This window comes from Ranitomeya imitator, chromosome 5, assembly GCF_032444005.1.
Source record: "Ranitomeya imitator isolate aRanImi1 chromosome 5, aRanImi1.pri, whole genome shotgun sequence".
NCBI classification, from domain to species: domain Eukaryota; kingdom Metazoa; phylum Chordata; class Amphibia; order Anura; family Dendrobatidae; genus Ranitomeya; species Ranitomeya imitator.
The window spans coordinates 122,471,779-122,489,621 of NC_091286.1; the positions used below are offsets into that span (position 1 = coordinate 122,471,779).

Consider the following 17,843-nt stretch of genomic DNA (forward strand, 5'->3'; position numbering starts at 1 on the left):
GATCCCTGGAGATTATGGGGAAGTTATATCCAACTGTGCTGTTGATACGCAAGCTGTGGAGTAGATTAAGGCATATACGTGGGATCACGGACTTGACTAGATACTCGCCGCTATGGCATAACAATCTGAAGGAATTTGAGGCACTGGGGGTACTGATAGAGTGGCTGGGCAAAGGGATTCAGTATGTGTACCAAATAATTGAGCAAGATGAACTGAAATAATTTTCTCAATTGCAGGCGGAATTTGGTCTTGGGACTGCAGGGGAGTATCAGTATTTGCGGATGAGGCATGCCTTTGGAGCTCAGAGTAGGGATGGAGGTATTAGGATTCAAAGGGATATAGTACTGGAGTATGTGTGTAATGACGGGACTACTGGAGGGGTCATATCCACTCTGTATAAAGATTTGTTGCACACCTTCCTATTGGGGTTTCCAATAATGGCGAGAGCTAAATGGGAAAGGGATCTGGGTCCAATAGATAACGAGACTTGGGAGTCGGTGTTAGAATGGGTCCCAAGACTGTCGCTGAGTGAACCGTATAGACTGTCACAGCTTTATGTGATACACAGAGTTTATAGGTCTCCGATGGTGCTATATAAGGCAGGATTGCGTAATGACTCTGAATGTCCGAGGTGTAAATCTACGGATGCTGATATTTTTCATATGATGTGGACATGTCAGAGGTTGGCTGCCTTCTGGGTGGTAGTTTTGAGTCGTATGGAAGGTGCGTATGGATGTAAGGTGCCAAGGGATCCAGTTGTCTGTTGGGATGCGTGGATGAGATTGGAGTAGATAAACACCTAAAGATAGCTATTGCCAGATTGTTATACATGGCTAGGAAGGTAATAGCTCAAAACTGGATTAGGGAAGAGCCGCCGTCAAGAGGAGAGTTCCTCCAGTATATGAAACAGGGCCTGACACTGGAAAAGGGGATTTAGAAGAAGAGAGGGAAAATTGAAACGTTCAATAAATTATGGTCTTCATGGATGGCTATGGGATAGTAATGTAAAGTGTGGCTTATACGATCGGTTGAGGGATTGGATATTCTATTGTCTTAATGATGGAAGTAATTAGCAAGGTGAGCTGCTTTGTGGGGTGGGGGTGGGGGGTCTTGGGATTGAAGGGGGTTGTTTGAAGGGGGAGGGGGGAAAAGAAAAAAACTTGGTATTGAAAATGTGAATGTAACATGTTAATTGCCTTGTTCTTAATAAAAATCTATTTGAACAAAAAAAAGAATATGAGAAAAATGCACACCATTTCATTATACAATGAAGAAGATGAGTGCTAAAACAGGCATACACTTTCAGGGAGACTTCAGCAGCAAGATCAGGAATGTGCTTAGAAACAATATAGACTGTACTAGCTATTGAACCCGTTCTATGCCTGGGTGGCGAGCATTTATATTGACGAAAAAATACACTGGCGCTATAACTATAGGTGTAAGCTACACAAGTGCCGCTGGTATCTCAGTCAGATGATGTGCCCAATCCGACAAAAAAGTATGAAAAACCAATATAGAATAATTGGAAATACCGTGCTACAAGTGGCTAGGACTGATTACCGTCCGTGATCCTAGAGTGACAGATAGAAACTCCTTATGATCATGGGCGGCAGCTACTACTATTTGTCCAGTTTGCCGGTTATTATATGCTTAGAAGAGGAGGGATGCATTGAGCCTCTATATGCGTAGTGCAACTAATTGTGGCTCACCCGCTGAGCCTGTATTGTAATAATACTATACCGCAACAGTAGGTGGTGACTAATGATATTCTATTACCTACTGAATGCAGCCGTGTGGAGATCGTTGAACGGCTGGGCTGCTTGCTTCAGGTTCAGATGTCGGACCTGCACACCCAGATATCCGTTGTGTCAGGAGGCTGTTCCCGTCCGCTTGGAGGGTGAGTATGCGGGTACCAGCGTTAGCCGATATCGGTGGCTGCGGGTACTGCAGGTGGAGACTGCGGGAGCTACGTGTAGCGCCAGAGACGTCCCGGCCGGAGGTGTCCCTGGATACACGTGGAAAAATGGCCGACACTGCAGAGCAGTGAGTGACGTCACTGGCCTATGGAGCCTCAGTAGGGCCAATTCTAACCTACGCGTTTCAAAGTGTCACGCACTCCATCAGGGTTAAGGCCCACTGTCTCCAGCCCCATATATATAGGCACCCTGCTCGCACCCCGCTTTGTACCAACACCTTCACAAAGCTGCATATTCCTATCCATTCATGGTCCCCCATACAATATTCGCAACCATATGTTTCTTCCTTCATTGCGTGAAGGCAGGCACACGATCGCCCGCTGTGTGTAATATATTATAAAAATGTCTCCTGATCTACATTAGATTAAACTATATTTGCATGTGTGCTGGGTACTTAGAATTAAAAAACTACTGGCATTATGCTTGATTAATTACTGCAAATGTGTGGTGCGGTTTATTTAAAAAGGAACCTATCCTACTACAGGTTAAAACTTCACTTTTATTAAAAGTGAAGAAACATAGCTCCCGCAGTCTCCACCTGCAGTACCCGCAGCCACCGATATCGGCTAACGCTGGTACCCGCATACTCACCCTCCAAGCGGACGGGAACAGCCTCCTGACAACGGATATCTGGGTGTGCAGGTCCGACATCTGAACCCGAAGCAAGCAGCCCAGCCGTTCAACGATCTCCACACGGCTGCATTAAGTAGGTAATAGAATATCATTAGTCACCACCTACTGTTGCGGTATAGTATTATTACAATACAGGCTCAGCAGGTGAGCCACAATTAGTTGCATATAGAGGATCAATGCATCCCTCCTCTTCTAAGCATATAATAACCGGCAAACTGGACAAATAGTAGTAGCTGCTGCCCATGATCATAAGGAGTTTCTATCTGTCACTCTAGGATCACGGACGGTAATCAGTCCTAGCCACTTGTAGCGCGGTATTTCCAATTATTCTATATTGAGCATTTATATTGGTATATGGTCTCCATCCTGGTATGTGCTGCTCCATCCTGCGTCCCCATCCTGTCATGTGCTGCACCCATCTTGCGCCTCCATTCTGACATGTGCTGCACTCATCCTGCGCCTCCATTCTGACATGTGTTGCTCCCATCCTGCGCCACCGTTCTTTAATTTGCTGCTCCCATCCATATGCCCCATACGCTGCTCCATAAAGGTTTATGGCCCCCATAAGATGCTCCATAGTATATGCCCGTACACTGCTCCATAAAGGTTGATGGCCCCCATAAGATGCTCCATATTATATGCCCCCGTACACTGCTCCATAAAGGTTTATGGCCCCCATAAGATGCTCCACTGTATATGCCCCCGAACACTACTCCATTATGGTTTATGGCCCCATAAGATGCTCCATATTATATGCCCCCGTACACTGCTCCATAAAGGTTTATGGCCCCCATAAGATGCTCCATTGTATATGCCCCCGTACACTGCTCCATTATGGTTTATGGCCCCCATAAGATGCTCCATGGTATATGCCCCCGTACACTGCTCCATTATGGTTTATGGCCCCATAAGATGCTCCATTGTATATTCCCCCGTACACTGCTCCATTATGGTTTATGGCCCCATAAGATGCTCCATGGTATATGCCCCCGTACACTGCTCCATAAAGGTTTATGGCCCCCATAAGATGCTCCACTGTATATACCCCGAACACTACTCCATTATGGTTTATGGCCCCATAAGATGCTCCATATTATATGCCCCCGTACACTGCTCCATAAAGGTTTATGGCCCCATAAGATGCTCCATGGTATATGCCCCCATACACTGCTCCATTATGGTTTATGGCCCCCATAATATGCTCCATTGTATATGCCCCCGTACACTGCTCCATTATGGTTTATGGCCCCATAAGATGCTCCATGGTATATGCCCCCGTACACTGCTCCATTATGGCCCCATAAGATGATCCAGTGTGTTTGCCCCCGTACACTGCTCCATTATGGTTTATGGCCACATAAGATGCTCCAGTGTGTTTGCCCCCGTACAGTGCTCCATTATGGTTTATGGCCCCCATAAGATGCTCCATAGTGTATGCCCCCGTACATTGCTCCATTATGGTTTATGGCCCCATAAGATGCTCCATTGTATATGCCCCCGTACACTGCTCCATAAAGGTTTATGGCCCCCATAAGATGCTCCACTGTATATACCCCGAACACTACTCCATTATGGTTTATGGCCCCATAAGATGCTCCATATTATATGCCCCCGTACACTGCTCCATAAAGGTTTATGGCCCCATAAGATGCTCCATGGTATATGCCCCCATACACTGCTCCATTATGGTTTATGGCCCCCATAATATGCTCCATTGTATATGCCCCCGTACACTGCTCCATTATGGTTTATGGCCCCATAAGATGCTCCATGGTATATGCCCCCGTACACTGCTCCATTATGGCCCCATAAGATGATCCAGTGTGTTTGCCCCCGTACACTGCTCCATTATGGTTTATGGCCACATAAGATGCTCCAGTGTGTTTGCCCCCGTACAGTGCTCCATTATGGTTTATGGCCCCCATAAGATGCTCCATAGTGTATGCCCCCGTACATTGCTCCATTATGGTTTATGGCCCCATAAGATGCTCCATTGTATATGCCCCCGTACACTGCTCCATTATGGTTTATGGCCCCATAAGATGCTCCATGGTATATGCCCTGTATGCTGCTGCAATATATGAAAAAAAAAAAAAAAAAAACACCATACTCACCTATCGTCACTGGGCGCCGAGTGCTGGGGGGCCTGAGCAGGCGGGGACACCGGCGCGCTGTGGGGGTCAGGTGCCGGTATCGCCGCTAGTTCAGGCCCCCAAGTACTTGCTATATTCACCTGGCCCCATTCCATCGCTGCACGCCGCCATCTTCTGGGTCCTCTGGCTGTGACTGGTCAGTCAGAGGGCGGCGCGCATTAAGCGCCTCATCGCGCCCTCTGAACTGAATGTCACAGGCAGAGGACCCAGAAGATGGCGGCGCGCAGCGGTGGAACGGGGCCAGGTGAATATAGCCGATACTTACCCTCCTGGCGGTCCCTGCTTCTCTGTTGGAGATCGTGGTGTGCGTTCAGTGTTTACGCATACCGCGATCTCCTGGGAGCGTCACTCTGTGGGGGCCAGACTGCGCCGGCGCTTGCGCAGTCTATAAAGGCTTCGGACAGAGTGACGCTCCCAGCGTTATATTATAGATACAATATCCTTACACTTTAGAGAACATTATCAATAGCCGCGTCCATATCACACATACAGCCAGCACCTGCTGTGGTCAAAAATGAGCTCCAACCATAGCAGTGTAATCCCTTACATTCTGTGGTCAGGAGCGACAGCAGCATCCAAGTGTTTAGATATCAGTAAGGATATTTAAGTATCACAAAGAAAAATAAAAATAAAAACAACCAAACTTGTGATGCAAAAAAAAAACAAAAACCTCAAACCCCCTCAAACAGAAAAACAACGTTACAGGAAGGCAAAAGGAAAAACTGAAAAAGAGAAAGAAAGGCTGCTTATTTAAGGACTATCATTGTGGCACAATGTCACCAGCAGCGCCTACCTAAAGTTTACAGTGGCTACAAGGTAAATGCTGTTACCAGCATCTCATATTTCCAGTCATTTACAACAGCAAGTACTGTAAGATCAGAAATAGGACAGATAACCACCATGTTTATCCGATCTCAATTCCAGGTTACTTTTTATGGGATGTTAGGAAAGCCACAGGTTACAGAAAACAATTCTCAATCGGTCAATGAAATAAAGCCAACTGATAACAATGGGGTCTATAAAGAAGATAAACCCGATCTGCCTATAGATGTACAGGGGCAATACAATTAGTAAGGATGTTGAGGCCCAATACTTAATATAAGAAGGATGGAGAAAAGTAAGTATCTCTGCACATCAGACATGGAAGGAACACGAGTCACTTATTCAAGGTCATTAAAAGGAGAAAGCTTTATCAATGCAAGAATAATCGCTAGCAATATCTGTCCCCCTAGCGGATGTGAAATCCATCACACTTGCTGCACGGAGCCCTTGTTGGAGCGCACCGTCCTTGACTTTGGAACATTTTAGGAATCCGTATATTTTGAGCCCATAATCACACTTTTCTGCACAGACTTCTTGTCGCGGAGCGGCAGTCAGTTTTATCTGTGACATTTTCATGGACATGACTCAGAGGGTAAATGCAGCCATTACGGAATGCATCGCCATTTCTTGTATAATGAAATAACAAATGCAAAACACTTGAATTTCATCCATTTCCCTGTCCATTGTCCGACAGGAATGACACGATAAATAATGACCAGATAAATTAACTCTGCTGCACTACAGACTTAAGCCCCCGTCACACAAAGCGAGATCGCTGCTGAGTCACAACTTTTGTGACGCAACAGCGACCTCAGTAGCGATCTCGCTATGTGTGACACGTAGCAGCGACCAGGCCCCTGCTGTGAGATCGCTGGTCGTGTCGGAATAGCCTGGACCTTTTTTTGGTCGTTGAGGTCCCGCTGGGTAGCACACATCGCTGTGTTTGACACCTTACCAACGACCTCATGACAGGACGTCCCTCATTGAGGTCTGTTAATCGTCATGAAATAGCTGCCATGTGACATCGTTGTACAGGTCGCTACATGTTGCCGCATCGCTGCTGCATCGTTGGGAAGATCTCACAGTTTGACATCTCACCAGCGACCACATAGCGACGCAGCAACGATCCCTGACAGGTCGTATCGTTGTCGGGATCGCTGTAGCGTCGCTAAGTGTGACAGGGCCTATACAGAAGCCAGAAGAACACAAACACTCAGAGGCGTGATACAAATCAGTACACGGTATGACGCTGCTCATCTCCGGCATTCAAAGTTCAATTGAACATCCACATTTTAACACCATCCAGGTTGAGTCAATAGTCTAAAAGAGTAAACAGTGCTCAATATTTTATAACAGGTTTATTAGGGTTTGATTTTTTAGATTACGACACTAAATAGATATTTAGATTATTTGACCTTCAGACCATCCTTTTAACTGATTGCTCACTGCCCTTGTGATGTCAGGCAAGGAAATCAGTGAGCTACAGAGCTAAAGCGATTGGTGCTGCGCAGGGAAACCTAGGGGGACAATGGCACCATAATGGTATGTCCCCACCGTCAGTATTAGGCAGCGCTGTGGACGTAGGACATGTCCGCTCTGTCCAAAGCGCTGCCGGCTTTTGAATACAGGGGATTCCGCTTTTGAATACAGGTGATTATTGAACCGTGCGGAATCAGCGAGTCCAATACATTGTATGGGTGATATTTATGTTACGGAGACTCGCGTCTCCACAAGATAAATAGACATGCTGCGGTCTGGAAAGACACGCTGCATGTCCGTCTCCGCAGGGAAGCCACTGGTGTCGATGCACGCATAGTGGAGATGGTATTTCTTGAAATCCCATCCACTATGCTGTAACATCTGGATGCTGTGGGTTGGACTCTGCGGATGTACGTAGCATCCAACCCGCTGCGTTAACCGTCCATGGGAACGTACCCTAAATGTTCTGTCACTCTCAGAGCACTTAACATCTATTTGCATATGACTGAAAATGCCAATTACTCAAGAATGCAGCAACAGTAGATGTAAAGGTGTACATGGATATTTCAAAGATCTGCCTGCCCAATACATGCAATTTGGGAGGGTGTGTGGGGTTAATCATACTGATCAGACTCCTTTTAAAGGGAATCAGTCATAGGACTCATTCTGCCCAAACAGCGGTCAGCATGAATCAGAGCCTCATTTTTCTCCGATACACCCCAGCGTATCAGAGACCATATTCTTTGGAAGATGTAGCCAAAGACCATGGTGGCTTCATCCAGCGCTGCTAGAGGCGATTGACAGGTCTCTCCCTATGCATATAGAAGGGAGACACCTGTTAACTAGTCTGGGTGGTGCTGGTCTAGTCTACTAGTCTTGTCTTGGTCTCTGGCCAGAACTTTACAGTATATATATGCCGAAGTGTTCCAGGAGAAAAATACACCTGGCTGTGATAGCGCACTCAGACTCTCAATTCTTGCTCTTGGGTGGCACCATAACACCCCAGGAGCCGGCGCATTGTCTGGGTGTTATGTTTAACACCAATTTCTTCTTCACCTCCCATATACAATCTCTTGCCCGTTCTTGCCGCTTACACCTAAGAACATCTCTAGAATCCGCCCTTTTCTCACCATGGAAACAAAACCCTAATTGTCACCCTCATCCACTCCCGCCTGGACTAGTGTAACGCTCTATTAATTGGCCTCCCCCTCACTCTACTTTCTCCTCTCCAGTCCATTGTTAATGCAGCAGCCAGGGTCATCCACCTGGCTAATCGTTATTAGTTATGTTTAAATTTAGGTTTTTACTGTGTTTCTGCACGCTTGCTTGCTTTCTACAAGTGAACAAACGCAGCAAGAAATTACATGTTGCAGATTTAAAAAAGGCTACGGTTCTCAAATTGAGTCAGGAAAAAATGCGTGCCGGAGATTTCTGTCAGCTCATGGCCCTTTCTAGTACTGTTAAGAGCAGATTTTCATTTGCACAAAAAAACACAGCAAAAATACAATGTGTGAACATATGCTTCATCCCCGGTAAGCCTCTGAAGGTTCATTTTCACATGCAGACATGTGCCAATCACAAGCGCCGAATCATTATATACACCATCTCTCTTACCAGACACCCGATCCAGCAGCTCTGCCAGTGTGGTAGAGATAGGCAAGTGCAGCGTGCGGAACTTGTGTCCTGCTCCATACATGGGATGTTGGATGATGTGACTGGTGGCGTTGATTCTGCCTTTGTACAGCTGAAATGGAAACAGAAGATCTATTATTGACCGATAAAGCCAATTTATCTGGAAAGCATTTCTATTCATACAAGTTTTGTATAAAATCCCAAAAAATTGTATCTAAATACCTGGATAAAAGTTTTGAAGCTCATTTTCCAGTAGTTTACTGAATAAATGAGTCTCTGAAAGATCATGCTCCTGGAGAGGGGATAGTGCTCACCTGGGAAAGCAAAGCTTTATATCTAAATCTCTGGTGTCTGCTGCCATCTGCTGGACAGTAAAGTACTGAAATGGTCGCCCTAAATAACAAAGGAGTGATACTTACCAATGGCTTACGGTTCTCATGCCAATGCTTCCATGGATTCCCACTGGTTTCTGTTCACCGTTCTAGTAATGAACAAGTGTCATGATGCATGATCGCTGCTGCCAAACACTTACTGTAGTGGTATTGACAGTGATATAGTGCAGCCACCTGCAGCAGTCAAGTGTTGATGTGCCATGCCATCACTAGAACTCCGTGAACAGACAGTGACGGGGCCATGGATGACGGGAGGGGATTGGTTACCCCGAGCACCATTACAGAATACCCCGTTTTCTACTCTAAAGCAAAATTGACCCATGAATTTAAAGGGAACCTGTCACCCCCCCAGGCGTTTGTAACTAAAAGTGTCATCTTGTGCAGCACTAATGCTGCAATCTGACAAGGTGACTTTCGGGCCGCGCATGCACGCAGGTGCAGTAAACAAGACATCAAGTGATGTCAGTTGTCGGTCAGCGCGAACTGCGCATGCCCAAGGCAGAATATGACCACACAGGCGCCTGGACAACTGAATAACGCCTAGGAGGCAGCGCCCTTCTCACAGAGTGACGGCTGCGAGGCATTTCGATGAGGGGGAAAGACCTGCCTCCCTGGCAATTTCACAGGTATGAGGGACCAAATTCAAAATCGATTATCTCTGCAGTGCAACGAATAATAACTAAAAGAGCAACCTTGTCAGAATGCAGCATTAGTGCTGCACAAGATGGCTCTTTTAGCTACAAACGCCTGGGGGGGTGACAGGTTCCCTTTAATTATATATTTTGCATAACACGAGAGTAAGAAATATGCTCAGTAATACAGAATAATATACTGATAACTGGTATTAACTCTTCAAAGGCCGGGCCTAAGGTGCCCTTGTTTACACTTTTATTATTGTCACATTCCAAGAGCAATAACTTTTTTTTCCTTGTTATCAGAGGCACGAGTTGTATTTTTCAGTGGCATCATTTTGGGTTAAATAAATCCCATTATCTCATTTTTATTAAATATTTACAGGAAGAAATAGGGGAAAGAAATAGTTGTTTTTTTTCTCCCGCATTTTAAAGTTTATGCTTTTCATTTGCAAATTGCCTCTTCAGAGTGGACGAGGACTTGATCTGTGGCGCTGCTTATTGGCAGTAGCAATCCTGCTACCTACCAGTAGCGATAAGTCAATATCGACCCTTTAATGAGCCTTGTTATATGACTCAGGAAAAAAAGCCAAATCAGAATTTCTATTTGCAGGCAGTGTTTCGGGGTGTTGCCCCTCATCAGTGCAAAGTATGAGATCTGATATGGCTAGGCAAGAGGCTACACTTTTCATTTGCTACACATATAAATCGTTAACTTTATTTTGTGGGCTAACTTGATTAATAGCAAATTTACTTCATTTTATTATTTTAATACTATAAATATATATTGTTGTTTCTTTTATAAACAGAAACAATTCGTCTTTGTGTTTCCATATTCTGAGTCACAAGTTTAACAAATATGTTGTTTTCTGGCAACGGAGGAATATGAGGGTTTATTTTTTGTGTGAGAAAAAAAAATTATTTTATTTTATTAATTGAGAAATGGAATGGGGGGTGGAAATTAATTTGAAAAAAAAAAAAATGTTCCTGCATTATATTCTGAGAGCCAAAACATTTTGTTTCTTTTGTTTTTTGTTTTTTTTTTTTTTGTTTTTTTGAGTACAGAGCTCTACGAGAGCTTTTTTTTGCATAAAAAGCTGTAGTTTTTAGGCAATGTGCACACGTTGCGGATTTGGCTGCGGATCCACAGTGGATTCGCAGTTGTTTTCATGCGTTGTACAGTACCATGTAAACCTATGGAAAACAAAATCCGCAGTACCCATGGTGCGGAAAATAACACGCGGAATCGCTGCGGTTTATTTTCCGCAGCATGTCAATTCTTTGTGCGGGTTCCGCAGCGTTTTATAGCTGCTCCTCAAAAGGAATCCGCAGGTGTAAAACCGCAGGTGAAATCCGCACTAAAACCGCAGGAATTCCACGGTAAATCCGCAGGTAAAATGCAATGCGTTTTACCTGTGGATTATGCAAAAATGGTGCGGAAAATTCCACACATGAATCTGCAACGTGGGCACATAGCCTTATTGATACCATTTTGGAATAACTAAGACTTTTTGACCATTTTGTATCTAATGTGAGTTGTGTTGAAGAAAAAAAAAAAAGACATCTATTGTCTTTAGTATTTTTTTTTTGTGACGGGACAAATTATGATGTATTTTAGTTGTACTGGTTGCTACACGGCATGACAAGGTGAAACCAGATATGAATCCATTTGGGAGAGTGGGCGCGTTATTATATGCTTTATTCTGAAAAATTGTCTATATTTATTTTTAAACGCAAATCATATTAGAAATGTTACCATCATTGATTAGTCTCACAAGTACACCTGAACATGTGACCTTTTGATGGCATTGATCATACACTCCTACTTCTGCAGTGCAGAGCTTTATCTCGTCTGCTAGGGTTATACATCGCCAGCGGGGAGGAATTAAATCCTTAACCCTGAAATTACGATCTTGGGGTGAAGACTCACTGGCTTTTCATTAGTCTCACATAGTAATGAAAGTGGCACATTTATTAAGACGGGAAAAACCAGTGAGGTGACAGGATGTGGTTAAAAAGCGCAGTGGCACTAAGTGAAGACATAAAAGAGCTGGCATCGGTTTTCTGCATTTCCAACACATTTCTATACTTTTACATACTTGTGCAGCCGCCTTCCTATAGGAATAGCTGAATATTAGGAAAAAATAAAAACCTACAAATGTCAAAAATGTAACACCCAAAACAAAAAACGGTGTAAAGAGAATTTACAATAAACATAAAAGAGCATCTGTCGCCAGGTGAAAAGTGGCAAGTTCTTTGTCAATCCTTTCCTGCTGCTTCTTTCAGTAGTCCGCTTATTTTTCTGTATTTTTTTTTCCTAAATCCATCATACGGGTTCAGAGATATGGGGCTTAGTTTTATAGACTTTACCAATGTGGCAGAGCTCATATGATTACTTGGGGGCATGCTTTTAGACTGTGAACAACGGCTGGCTGGAAGAAGCGACATTATTGCATTTTGATATGGGAAACAAGACAAAAATGGCAATAAAAGCTGAAATGGACTACAAGATGACCCAGACAAACCATTTAGAGATCTCACATCTACGAAGGACACTGCAAAAATAGAACTGGCAGCAAATGACTTCACAAGACAAGGGCAGGAACATTGAGAAGCACATCTCTTCCGAAAGACTCCACCCAGAGACATCTCAGGCGCCCACTGACATGATGCAGCGGCCAGCAATACTTACAGGGCAGGGGGACTGAAGGAACATGGTAACTTTTTCATCTTCCAACATCAACTGCAGGAAAAGCCTTCGGATGAAGCCAGAGATGTTTCCAGAGGCCGGGAGATTCCCACGCTGTGGAGAAGACTGGAAAAGCTCGCAGAGAACCTGTAACACAAGTACAGAGGGTTTACTGGAAAGAAGACACTGACCAGTCCACTCCACTGGGCAGAGGTGCTGAGGACTGCGTAGTTCTTCCGTTAAGTCCTGCCGACTACCGCGCCTCTTCCTTCAGCTCCGCCTACGTCAGCATGCGTCCTGCATACCTATCTAACAATGGATACGCAGGCCATGCGAATGTATGCAGATGCCTCCACGGGTCGTTTTGATGCTGCGCCAAACGCAACATGTTGCATTTTGTTGCGTTTGGCGCATCCGCAGCTCTGCCCAATGCAAGTGTGAAACAAGCCTAAGTCAGGCGCTGATAAATGAAAACACAGCTAAAGATTAGACATTTTTGTCAGTTATTAAAAACTGTTTCAAAAACACACGTTTCAGCAAACCAAATGATCTAAATGGTGCACTTGTTCCCAAAAAGTGACTATTGACCAAGGACAAATGACCAGACTTAAGAAGCCTCTAACAAAATCTGTACCGGACTTCTTCAAAATATAGAATTAAAAGATGACTGCCAAAATTATAAAAATAAAAGTGAAAGTTTGATTGGGGATGTTCCTTTTCAGATCATTTGTGCCCTAGTTGCAGTTTGTTAAAAGATAGCAAAACTGCACGGTGCTGACCGTCCCCAGGTCCACCAGAGTCTCTGCCGCGGCTCTGTGTTTGGCACTGGCGTCATGTCGACAATGCAGCAGCCAATCAGATGAGACCAGCATCTCTGCCGTGTAGACAAAACGTCCCGCTCAGAGACAAAGATTTGAAAGTGGATAACCCCTTCAGAAGTTCTGTTCCCAAAATACAGGTCCACCCGCCTCCTACGTTGTGGTTCTGCTGCTTCATTCAGAGGTTGTAGTTTTTCTCACATGCAAAAAACGGTCCAAGTGACCTCAGTGTTTCTCATCTGATTTTTTTCTTTTTATCAGTGTTTGATCTTTGTGTCCGTTTTTGCTATCAGCGATTTTCAAATTCAAAAATAAATATAACTTTCTCCTATTTACTGCAGTCAGAAACCATACATGACAAACGGATGTGTTAGGGCTGCGTGCCCACGATCTGACATGCCCCCTGTTGAGGAAGCCAATACGGTGAAACGGCGCTGTCGGGGTACCGGAGGGTATTCACACAGGGACAAACACTTATGTAAGTAAATGATGGTTGTGAGATATGGACAATAGCGCATGATATAGCACTTTTAGAACTAGGCACTTTACATTTAGTGAATAGCATGTTATGATAACATCATAAGTTGGGCATTATGGCAATAATTTGTATCACTGAGCACTTTTATTAAATATTGTTGATTATATACCAATTTATATTATGAATGAATAGTGTGCTTCATGAATTATATATGTCTCATTTCTCATCGTCCACGGTTTTTAACTCTCAGAAATTATGTGGAATTCGCTTGTTTTATTTTAATAAGTGTTTGTTTAATAAATTATTGAATTTTAATAGTACATTAATTTGCCTTTGCCTCTGTGAAATACATGGTGGATATGGTTAACCACGATCAGTAGTAGTAGTGTTTTGGATTCAGCGTATTCTCACTAGGTCCAAAACACTGCGTTCTACATTACAAGCACAGTGGATGGGATTTCTAGAAATCTCCTGCCCACTTTGCTGCTCCTTCTATGCTGTGTAAACTGACCTGCTGCGCCGAAAGAGGTGTGAACCGAAAACAAGAGATGACTGCTGACAAATAGTTGTTTCTGTCCGTTATGCTCAATTCACACTTTTAATAATCAAAGTTGATAAACTTCCAGCACCGGGTAAAGTACAGAAAGTTCAATCCTTCATTAAGTCACGATTAAAGACACATACGGCCACGTGCGAAGGTCATAAGCAGAGCCGAGGCATGATTCTAAGCAAATGCTGGAGTTTTGGAGACTTGGCAACTTTTTGGATTCTGAATTGGTTTAAATAACTTTTTGCTCCCTAGTAGCGATTAAGAGAACGTGCTAGGATAAGTCGTTATCTAATGAGTGTCTTCAGCATGCTCGAGAAATATGTGAGAGTCCCCACAGCTGCATGTCTCACGGCTGTCGAACACATGCAGGGATTTCCTGCTTGTTAGGCAATCCCTGCAGGCATTGCGGCTGTAGAACAGCCATCAAAAACGCAGCGGCGTGGACGTGAACATATTTCTCGAGCACGTTGAAGACACTCGTCAGCACACGAGCATCCTCAGATAACGCCTCATTCTAGCATGTTCGCTCATCACTACTCCCTAAACTTCAATGAACCGAACATAAAGATCATAACTCCAGACCGCCCGATACACAAGCGGCTTTAATGATGAGCTGGATCTACACCACAATCCTTTTTTTTTTTAAATAGAAAGGAACATTGGGTAAGCATGTTTGGGCTAGGGCAGTAAAAACAGGAATTTTGGTTGCTTACCGTAAAATCTGTTTCTCGGAGCCTTCATTGGGGGACACAGGAACCATGGGACACAGGAACCATGGATTGGCCCAGGAACGAAGGCTTTCTAGCCTGGATCATGGTGTGAATCACCCGGTCCGAAAGGCCGGACGCTCTTAGAACTGCGGTTTCAACAGCCACGCCGTTAAACTGAGCGACCGAGAATTCGGGTGGCAGATCGGACCCTGAGACAGCAGATCGGGCCTGTCTGGAAGGCGCCAGGGAGCGTCCGCGAGAAGGTTGACGAGCTCCGCGAACCAAGCTCTCCTGGGCCAATCCATGGTTCCTGTGTCCCATGGTTCCTGTGTCCTCCAATGAGAGGCGATAGAGAAAAACAGAATAGACAGCTGAGTATCAGAAGTTTCTCATGACAGGCACTTCCCAAAACCTAAGGCGGCACTAAACATGAAAAATGATAACTGCAATACATATAGGGCTATATCCTTCATCTTACGTTGGCCGCCATTTGGAGTGAGTGGAAAAAGAACCAAATAATTACAGTGATTGTAACTTCTGATGCAAATTTCGTGACAAGCAAACTTTTCTGATTTTGAGGAATGACAATTTTGTACGATGGGCCACAGCAGTGGTGAACTCATGAAAAGCTGTGGAGTTACTTTTCTCAGATTTCTGCAATGTGCTGCTTCTCTTATTCTCCATAAAAAATGAATAAAATGACAACTGGGAGTTACCCCTATATAGTCTCATACCGTCCAATCACACGTCTTCCCACAGGAGAAGTGACAGAACCAAGGCACAATACAAAGTCCTAAGAAAAGATGCTCCAGAATTGTAATTACACGGGGCATACAATCATTTAATACAACAGACCTGCATACTAGTCTGGACTGGTAAGATTCAAGATCACAATGTTATCTCTAACAATGACTGTATAGAAAATGCCCATTCCAGTTTCTTAAGAGGAAACCAATAGAAACCCCTCGGGTCCCATTCTCATACCTGTGCCATTAATCGCTGGTTATTTGGATGACAAGATATGCATTGCAAGAAAAAGGCCACGGTTGCGTTCTCCACAGCGGTTCTTTGTTGGGTGGTCAGACCGTTTCCTGTAGTTGAGTTTAGTAAAGTGCACCTAGAATTGGTCTGCTGTGAGCCATTCACATGACCGGCTGAGCTGGCACCAGAATGACAAAGTAAAAACAAAAGTGCTGTCCACAGGGGGTTAACTTCAGAACCTCCAAGCCAGTCCTTCATAACATGGCTATTGCCAACTTCAGTCAGAAACCTGAGAATAGGTGCCACCAGGTCTGCCGTGACTGGCATCCTACTAAAGTGCTGAGATGAGTGCTGCCGCCGGAATCTCTCCTGTGTGGCGTCTGTGGAGGTCGCAGCAAAGTCTGAATTAGATATGTGACTGAAGCAAAAATTGACTAGGCTCCTAACTAGAAGTGAGGGTAAACCAGAGTCCAGCAGTTGCTTGATGGCTTCAGGAGACTGTGACGAAGCAGCAAGTGTGGCCAGATGAGACTCTGTAAGTGCAAGAGGTGCTTGTGCATTTTTGGAGTCATCGGTCAGAGCAGCATTAAGGTCTTGCTTTTTGCTATCATCTGTAATAGACAGTCTGTGCTGGCTTTGTATCGGAGGAGGGGTAATACCCATCCAGCCCATGAGCAAAGAGAAATAACTCGGGTGGATGTGACACATTGAGCAGAGCAGTCCATCTACAGCCTTCTTCAGGACCATGTTGCACGGTAAAGACATTGACCATTTATACAAGGACCTGGAAAAAAAGAGAACAGTATTAGATAGCATATTTCATTAATGGTTAAGTCCATGTTTGTAGCATAGGCCGCAGGTGTATGTCAGGAGGATTTCCTGGTGCATACATCTGACAGATGCCACTGAATAGAGTTGCGTCCAGCACCTATAGGCTCCCAAGTTAAAATATACGGTACATTAGCTTCAATGGGGTCCTGTGGACGTGTTTAAATTAGGAGATTCCTGCGCATAAGCCAACCAGACTACAAACAGTGTGGATAAGCCAAAGAATACAGTACAAGTAAAGCTAAAATCAGACGTCATAGGTGTTAGCGTATTATGAAGGAGATGGCTGTCTCACAAAAAACCCTTGAGGATTAGCATTGTAAAAATATAAAGACCAAGATTCTGTAAGAATCAGTCTTCCAAACTACATAAAAAGATTGGGGGACGGGAGAGTGCTGAATAAATAGGATCCACCAACATGTCTGCTCTAAAGGTAAGACTGACTTTTTTCTTATTAAGGCCTCTTTCACAATGCATCTGCAGGGTAGGACAGGTCAGGAGGCTTCCCTAATGGAGAACTTGGACACGGAGTGACAACTACTAGCTTTTCATCGCAGGCATGAATGTATATATGTACATACAACCCAGCATAGCCAGCCACTAGACTCTAAAACTTAACATTTAATATGTATACCTCTAAAATTATGTGTACTTTAAAAACAATTAGGTGCTCATGTTTAAACGTGCACTAGACAAGAAAAATGGCATGATCTCCCCCAATTGCTGTCTCTCTTCTTGTTGTAGATTCTTGTGCTTATTGAGAGCACGGCATGGGATGGAGACCAATAAACCTTTTCCAATGGGGGGGAGAAAAAAAGAAAAAAAAAAAAAAAAAATATAGGTAGGTGGGGGGGAAGGGTTTAAAGCTATCTTCCCTGTCGTGCCCCGTGTATAAGACTCCCGCCCTAACAAGGGCAGTCCCCAAGTTTGAGCCTACTTAATGAAGCCCTTTGGTTAGTATAACCACCCTGGATGATATGTCCTCTTTCTCTTCCCAACGCGTTTCCCTCCCCGTTACGGGGGTTCATCAGGGGAATAAAATGTCCAGGTTAAATGTCCAGGTTAATGGA

The 17,843-nt window shown here is 44.3% G+C and overlaps 1 protein-coding gene across 5 annotated transcripts in view; it reads right to left on the minus strand.

Moving 5' to 3' along the window:
- Positions 1-17,843, minus strand: part of BIRC6 (baculoviral IAP repeat containing 6) — a 403,914-nt gene that overhangs the window by 167,303 nt on the left and 218,768 nt on the right. For all 5 annotated transcript variants that reach the window (XM_069769115.1, XM_069769114.1, XM_069769117.1 and 2 more), the window contains exons 55-57: positions 15,949-16,729; positions 12,412-12,555; positions 8,678-8,807 (exon numbers count right to left, since the gene is read on the minus strand). In XM_069769115.1, coding sequence (XP_069625216.1) covers positions 8,678-8,807; positions 12,412-12,555; positions 15,949-16,729 — 1,055 coding nt within the window. The remainder of the gene's footprint in view (positions 1-8,677; positions 8,808-12,411; positions 12,556-15,948; positions 16,730-17,843) is intronic.